The following is an 8,646-nucleotide window of genomic DNA, read 5'->3' on the forward strand; positions in this document are numbered from 1 at the left end:
GAGAATCAAGAAGTCACATTTTATGTTTTCAATGGTTTATTTTGGTGGCTCTCAGTGTTGTGTCCAGGGACCCCCGGGGGTCCTGGAGGGGGTTCCTGGAGGTCTCCAGACAATGGATGAATCGTTAAACTTCACCGTTATTTCATTTACAAGAGGTTATTATTACATTATCTAACACAGTTAGATCATGTGTAGAGGAATGACTGTTTTGAGCATAGTTTCACTGCTACATCTCTACCTACAATACAGATAGCCGTGAAATTCTGGACAAAGTCATCTCTGACAGTATTCTCAGATTTGTGTGTGTACTTGTATATTAGGAGTCCATATGAAAAAAGTAAAGAATTACTTTTATGCAAGTGAGCCTTCAGTAGGATTACTTTTGTCAGACATGGAACAGCAGGTGAGTTTATTAGAAACTTCAAAATAAAAGTTCTCGCAAATGTAGTTTTTGAATGAAAAACATGCCTGGGGGCTCTAGCCTTTTTCTAAGACAATGTGATTGGTTTAATATTTGCACAGCTTTCATCCTGCCGACCCTTCCACGTGTTTATCATCGTCTTCTCATGAATTCTCACAAGTTTCCGCCAAAATAATAAACGGCCGAGCTTCTGACGAGATGAATCACAAACGTCTAGCGAACACTCTCACAACTATTCTCACTGTCGCAACTATTTCCTAGACACCAATCTCGAAATCAATGAAATATACGCAGAGCTCACGGAAACCCTTTTGGCTTTTTGTAGGGCTTAGTCATTGCTTTCTCGGTGCTACCCAGCACATTCTAGCACATTCTAGTGCTGGGTAGCACTGAGAAATCATGAAGAAAGGTCACAGCAAACAATGACAAAAAGCCCCTTTGTATGTCAGGGCGTAAATAGCCTTGTCATAGGTCAGAGTGTCAGTAGGTACGGTAGGGCTACTTCCCCTTCCTGCATTCATGTGTTTGTCATACTCCGCTCATGTCATCTGGCCTCTTCCTCCACAGCACCATGGCCGGCTTCCAGATGCTCTTCCCTCTCGTCCTCAGCTGTGTGGCAGCATCGCTGCATCACGCTCCACCACAGCTCCCTGCATGCCAAGTTGTAAGTACCAGCTCAGACAGACAGACAGGCAGGCAGGCAGGCAGACAGGTAGACAGACAGGTAGGCAGACAGACATGTAGGCACGCAGAAAGACAGACAGACAGGCAGACAGACATGTAGGCACGCAGAAAGACAGACAGGCAGGCAGGCAGACAGACATGTAGGCACGCAGAAAGACAGACAGGCAGGCAGGTAGGCAGACAGACAGACAGGTGTGCAGACAGACAGGTAGGCAGACAGACAGACAGACAGACAGACAGGTATGCAGACAGACAGGTAGGCAGGCTGACAGACAGACAGGTAGACAGGCAGACACATATTCAGACAGGCAGGTAGGCAGACAGACAGACAGGTAGGCAGGCAGACAGACAGGTATGCAGACAGACAGGCAGGCAGACAGGTAGGTAGACAGGCAGACAGACAGACAGGTAGGCAGACAGACAGACAGGCAGGCAGGCAGACAAACAGACAGGCAGACAGACAGACAGGTAGGCAGGCAGACAGACAGACAGGCAGACAGACAGACAGACAGACAGACAGGCAGACAGACAGACAGACAGGTAGGCAGACAGACAGACAGACAAGTAGGCAGGCAGATAGACAGGCAAGCAGACAGACAGGTAGGTAGGCAGGCAGATTTTCCACTCCTGATTTTTGCTTCGTATGTTCCTTACATTTGCACGTGATTTTGTATGGTATGTGTGTGTGGGGTTTTTTCATCTGTTCTTCGTTTATTTTTGTGTGTTGCCTGTGGCAATGGAGATGAAATAGCTAATATATCAGGTACTTGAGGTATTTTCACATGATCTATGGGCAGATAGAGAGTGGGCAGATAGAGTAGACAGCTACTTTATTTGAACAGATTTGGTTTATTGGTTTTAACTCTAATGTGTGAGTCCAGTTGAACCATGCTGCTGATATAGTGGGATCATGGCATGTCATAGTGTAGCACTTGGACTAAGGCACCGATATGACTCGAGCCAGCCCTGCACAACACTGGTTCTCTACGTGGGCTCCTTGAGGGGGTTCCCAGAACTTCATGATTTCATTTAAGAAGTTGGAGAATGTAGAAGAATGATGATTTCATCATAATTTCACTGTTATCTCTCTACCTACAATAAAGATAGTCGTGCAATTCTGGACAAAATCATATCTCCCAAAAAACAAAAACAATATTCTCACTCTGAGAATATCAAATGGGGCCCCCTGGCTCCAATGTGGACTCAATTCATTGGTGTGGTGTTTCTGTACTGCACTTCCCAAAGATCACCTGTCAATCAAACAGTGTGTCCAGTACTGTGAAGTCATTTTCCAAAATGAGAATATGGAGTCAAAACACTCAGAATATTGCTATTGAAATATGTACAGAGTTTACTGTAGAATGGTCTGCTTACAGCCTGTGAATGACTATGCATCACAAAAGACGTGCAAGGGGCACGTTAAATCTTTCCCGTTCAGAACAATGGAGGATTTGACACATGATTAAAAAATAAACTTTCAAATGAATGGTTTTGACTTGATTTGCTTTATTTCCACCTACTGGACAGATAGCTACTAGTTACAGTATCACTTCTCAATGGCTGAACCGAAGTAGCTTCCAACATCCCACATGGATCTGATGTTATGAATACACTCCAGATAGGCATGGCTGATGTAGCATCACTGATAATACCTCTATTATTTTTAATATTAAAAGTTATGCGAAAGGCACACAGTTACTTAGATTGCCCTCATTCTCTGAGAGACTGAAGGGATCGCAGCATCTTTTCTTCCTGGTATTATTCTCCTTTTATGAGAGAAATGTAATAAAATATTCCAAAACAAACAAAACTGATGAGAAATGATTCACTTTCAATTGCATTTGACTCTGAAAAAAAAAACTGGAAAGAAAAAAAGAGATGTAATGATATAACATTATACATGATGTAATTATCATGGTTAAAAGCCATAACAGATGCTCGCTTATATTCCAAAGAAAACTGATATGAGTTTGCTCATGGCCCACATTGTCAAGAATGCCATCTGAGCACACATACCGTAAGTATGCCAAGAAGCCCAATGTACTTGGCTTTAGGGGGGGGGGGGGAGTCAGATTTACGAGCTGTTTTTCGAGAGGGGGTCTAGTCTGGCCATATGGTTTCAATTATAAGCTACACTAACAAGTTAAATATTTGGATCTAATACGGAAAAACGGAGAAAAGATGACAAAAACCTTCTGCATTGGTGTAACAACATGGGTTAGTGTCAACTGAGTAGGTGCATTTTCTTTCAAATCAAAATGCAGAAAAAGGTTAATATGTCATAATCCTGAATGAAATGGCTGAGAATGAATACTGTGATTAACTGATGAGAAGTGAAATGCCCCGAGGTTTGTTTTATGAGGAGTATACACCATAATAAACCTCCAAGGACTCTCTGTCTGCCAAGAATGTAGATACACTGAGTCATAAAAACGACCCTGTGCGTATGCTTTCAACATTTGGTCTGTGTTGTGTCATGGTCAAGCAATTTGGGAGTGTGCTGAGATAATCAGACTTGTGTGTTTGTCTTTCTTTGTTCACAGGTCCAGATGGATGTGTTCTGCAGCGATCTCAGTCTGAGAAGTGCACCCGTCAACCTTCCTCATGCTATCCAAATGCTGGACCTCTCACGTAACATGCTGCAGAACCTGACCCGCGAAACGCTCGCATTTCACACTGGCCTCCGTCGGCTCAATCTCCATTCCAACAAGATCCACTTCATCCAGCCCGGTTTGTTCAAAGACATGGCCAATCTCAAAGTCTTAGATTTGTCCAGGAACTATCTAGATGTTTTTGCTCGCTCCAAAACCAATGTCGGGCCTCTTACAGCTGTGGAGTCACTTGATCTTTCAAGCAATGGGCTGTATACAGGGATGACTGACTATTTCATAAGTGAAACTCCATCGCTGGCAAACCTTTCTTTGAATGGCAACAGCATCACCAAAATAGCAAAAAACACTTTTTGCGGAGCCTTGGCCTTGAGGAACATCAACCTCCACAACAACGTTATCTTGGAGATTGAAGACGGTGCGTTTGACTCATTGCCGCATCTGACTGTACTTGATTTGTCCAAGAACTCCATCACTTGCATCACAGACTTCAATCTCTCTCAGTTAAAACTGCTTAATCTCAGTAAGAACAGCATGGAGACTTTCCAAACCACAGACTCAGATATAGTCTATGATCTCCTTTACCTTGATCTTAGTGAAAACAAAATTCCTTATTTTCCTCTTCTCCCGAAAAGGAACAAGCTCATGTACCTGGATGTTTCTCGAAACCGACTCCGGAGTGTCAATGTTACCGGAACAGCAGAGGAACTGGCAAACTTCAGGGACACATTTTTAACTCATGCTCCACCTGATATAAGGACCAGACATCAAATCTTCTCAAATTTGATATACCTGGACCTGAGCTACAACCAAATCAAAATTATACCACATTCCTTTTTCTGTAGTATGATATCACTTGAGGTCCTGAATGTGAGCAATAACTGTATTGACTCCTTTTTTGTTGACCATGAAGGCCTTCTAGAGAATTTGAAGGTCCTAGATCTCGGCTATAATGCCCTGCAGAAACTCTCATTTGAGGAAAACTCTCTACAATCACTGCAAGAGCTCTTCTTACAAGGAAATCTCCTCACCACCCTGGACCCTCAAACATTTCAAAGACTTCCAAGAATCAAATCCCTGCAACTCCAGCAGAACGATCTGAAAGTCTGTGTCTCGCAGCAAAAACAGACAAAACCAGCTCTGAAAGACCAGAACCACTACAATCCTCCAGGTTGCGTCGCCTTTTCCTCTGTCCCGACCCTGCAGTTCCTGTACCTCTCTGGAAACAATCTGAAGTCTCTGCCCGAGTTTGCCTTTTACAACACTCCTCTGAAGTTACTGGACCTGTCCCTGAACCCGGGCTTAGACCTGAACCCCAACTCCCTCTCTGGCCTGGATAATTCCCTGGTTCACCTATACCTGAGGGAGAACAACATCTCCAAACTCAACACAGACCTGTCTTCACTGAGCAGTCTCAAATTTGTAGACCTCTCGACCAACCAGTTAACTACTCTACCCCTGTGGAACAAAGAGTCCTCCATCGAGTCGCTGAACCTGCAGAACAACAACCTGGTTACGCTGGATTATGACACCGTGCTGGCTCTGGAGCGCTCTCTGAAAACCCTCTACATGGGCTCCAACCCTCTCAGCTGCTGCAGCAACCTGCGCTTCCTCCACATGGTCCAGGGCTCGGCCGTGGTCGTCCCAGACATCGAGACTGTGACTTGCGTCTACCTGCAAGACTCCGAGCCGGTCAACATAGAGAGAGTGACCCACGAACTGTGTCACGCTCTGGACAATAGGAATGTGAGCATAATTGTGGTTGTAGTGATTGTTGTCATCGTCTTGATTGTTGTGCTGGGGCTGCTGTTGAAGTTACACCACTCGAGGAGACCAAAGCACAACAGAACACTGGCGTAGCCAGACTTGGCACATTGGGAGTGCCACAGAAACACAGGGGGGCTGCCACCCAAAAAAATGTGGGCCTTTTCAAGCCAGATTTAGAGGAATATTAAGATAGGACTGTGCTGAAATGGCGGCAAGGCTGGCAAAATACAGCATCAACTTTAATGCTGTACTCTAGCCAACTGTATCTGTTGTACCATTTCGCTGAAAAACACCTAGTTTTTCCAAAGAGTGTTCTAGTTGGGAAAGAACGCAAGTTTGGTTGGCATGCAGGTTCGTCTACTGCAGAGAGATCTGTAGCGTTAGTGTCCTCTGGCTCTGCTGCTGCACAAACCACCGGTGTGTTTTTGGCTGCGTCCCCCCGCTGTTAACGTCATTGTTTCGGCTGCATCGTCTTCATCATCGTCTGTCTCTCCACTGTCCACCACCAATACAGGTGCGGGAACGGGTGCACTACAAGCCGCACTTGTTGAGGGGGAGGGCGATGAGTCATCTTCTTCCTTGTCAATGCGACTTTTCTTGCCTTTGTCGAAAAAGCTTAAAAGCGAGCTGTTTCATGTCTTCTTGATTTGGCGCTGCATTTGTTCACTTTACTAGACAGCTTAGCTAGTTTCCCATGATGCTCTGGGGCACAGAGTCATAGGTCAGCGGACAGTCGGACACTTACGCATGACAGGCTGTGCATGACAGCTGATGTGTTTTGCAGACAAACAAACAAAAAACTTTGCCCCCGCCCCCTTTTTTGGGTGTGCCAGCTATACCTATAGCTATAGCTACGCCGTTGCAACAGAAGCTTCAATGCATGAATGTGCAGAAATGAACAGTGGACATAGAGGGACCTGAGGGAATTCATAGTCAGCATTTTTGCAGTTTTTCTATTGTGAGAAGGTGGGTGTTTTTTCTATCTAGCCACAGCAGTTTATTGGCTGAAGCGATATAACACTGCATCTTGCATTTCTGGGTCCATTTTGTTGTTTGATGGTGAAGTTCCTATTTCCATGGAGCGCAGCTAGATTGGAGTTTAATGGCAGACAATGTTTCAGTGGTCTAAAACATCAACTGGAAACATCAACAATCGTACAACAATCGTACAGGGAGAAAGAAGCAGACAATTTATTCACATACCAGGTTGCGATGCAGCTAGTAGATGTTGCATTTCTCTAATCTAGATCACTGATTTAATTAAAATTAGGTGAAGCAGGTTGCTGAGGGAAAGTTGCTACACCAAAAAGGTAAATTACAAAACTTCCTCACAAAATCACCCAATTGATGATATATGACAGTGTAAAAGGGCGGGTTTTTCCTTTACAATGAAAATAAAGAACAAAACACTACTAAAGATAGTGATTGAAAATGCGCTTTGTGAATCATGAGTGAGTAAATATACTTGTGATTCACCTCATGTAGGTTGAGTCATTTAACGTAACTGCACTGCACAGTGTCCAAGATAATGTTTTTAAAGCAACGCCAAGGATTCCTTTTACCCATGTAGTTTGCACTTTACTTTCCTCTTGTGTGTATCTTCCTGTTGTTGATGTGATTGTATCTTTGTCCTGTGACTGTTCACACTAAGAAAAGAATTGCACTGGCATTCCAAGAAGTGGTTCATAATGTCAATGTAATTTATTGTTATTTGTGTTGCTTTTGAGCTGGACATTCTAAATACTAAATAGTATATTTTCTTTCTTTTCTTTTTCTTTGGACAGAATATAATTGAAATTGACATTAAAATGTTTATATAAGGGTTGAAGCTCAAAGCTGGAAGAAGCACTGAAGTTAATAACTGTTGTATGCCCCGCCATATTTTCTTTTATTTGAATGAGAAAAATCCAGCGCTGTATTGAAGTGTTTTTTAAACAATTTTATCATGCTTGATTATGAAGGCAAAACTATGTAATGTATTATTATTATTATTATTATTATTATTATTATTATTATTATTATTATTATTATTATTATTATTATTATTATTTATAGCTGATTTGTTATGTCTTCTCATTCTGGGACTGACCTCTGTAAACAATGTAAGCAATGTTTGTGAATGAAATGAAGGCTATTTTCTACCCTATTAAGACTGTGACAAACTTGTGTGACAAAAACATGCAACTGTATGAAAGCTGTACTGCACCAGCCTATTTTAAATAACTACGCTTAATTATTTAGCTAATAGCATAAAGGGTAACGCTTTAGAATACAGCCCGCAAATAAGCATGTAGTTATAGTATAACTACGGGGTACAAGGAGTGAATTTAGACTTTAACTAGAGGGTAACAAGATCTGTACTTATAGTATAACTACGGGGTACAAGGAGTGTAGTTATAGTATAACTACGGGGTACAAGGAGTGAATTTAGACTTTAACTAGAGGTAACAAGATCTGTAGTTATAGTATAACTACGGGGTACCACACTGTACTTACAGGGTAACTACGGGGTCGCGGGCTGTATTCTAAAGCAGGGGACCAATTCTGTACTTATAGGCTAATTACGGGGTACCACACTGTAGTTATAGTATAACTATGGGGTACAAGGAGTGTAGTTATAGTATAACTACGGGGTACAAGGAGTGAATTTAGACTGTAACTAGAGGGTAACAAGATCTGTACTTATAGTATAACTACGGAGTACCACACTGTAGTTATAGTATAACTACGGGGTACAAGGAGTGTAGTTATAGTATAACTACGGGGTCTATGGGGTACAAGGAGTGTAGTTATAGTATAACAACGGGGTACAAGGAGTGTAGTTATAGTATAACTACGGGGTACAAGGAGTGTAGTTATAGTATAACTACGGGTAGTTATAGTATAACTATGGGGTACAAGGAGTGTAGTTATAGTAGTATAACTACGGGGTACAAGGAGTGTAGTTATAGTATAACTACGGGTAGTTATAGTATAACTACGGGGTACAAGGAGTGTAGTTATAGTATAACTACGGGGTACAAGGAGTGTAGTTATAGTATAACTACGGGTAGTTATAGTATAACTACGGGGTACAAGGAGTGTAGTTATAGTATAACTACGGGTAGTTATAGTATAACTACGGGGTACAAGGAGTGTAGTTATAGTATAACTACGGGTAGTTAT

At 42.4% G+C, this 8,646-nt stretch overlaps 1 protein-coding gene across 1 annotated transcript; it reads left to right on the forward strand.

Moving 5' to 3' along the window:
- Positions 1-992: 992 nt before the first annotated feature.
- lrrc32 (leucine rich repeat containing 32) lies at positions 993-5,574 on the forward strand (the record flags this gene model as incomplete). The annotated part of the gene is made up of 2 exons (XM_083646601.1): positions 993-1,085; positions 3,649-5,574. 2 exons carry the CDS (start codon positions 993-995, stop codon positions 5,572-5,574), a joined length of 2,019 nt encoding a protein of 672 aa, XP_083502727.1.
- Positions 5,575-8,646: the final 3,072 nt, after the last annotated feature.

This window comes from Poromitra crassiceps (assembly GCF_964638095.1).
Source record: "Poromitra crassiceps genome assembly, chromosome: 1".
NCBI lineage: Eukaryota > Metazoa > Chordata > Actinopteri > Beryciformes > Melamphaidae > Poromitra > Poromitra crassiceps.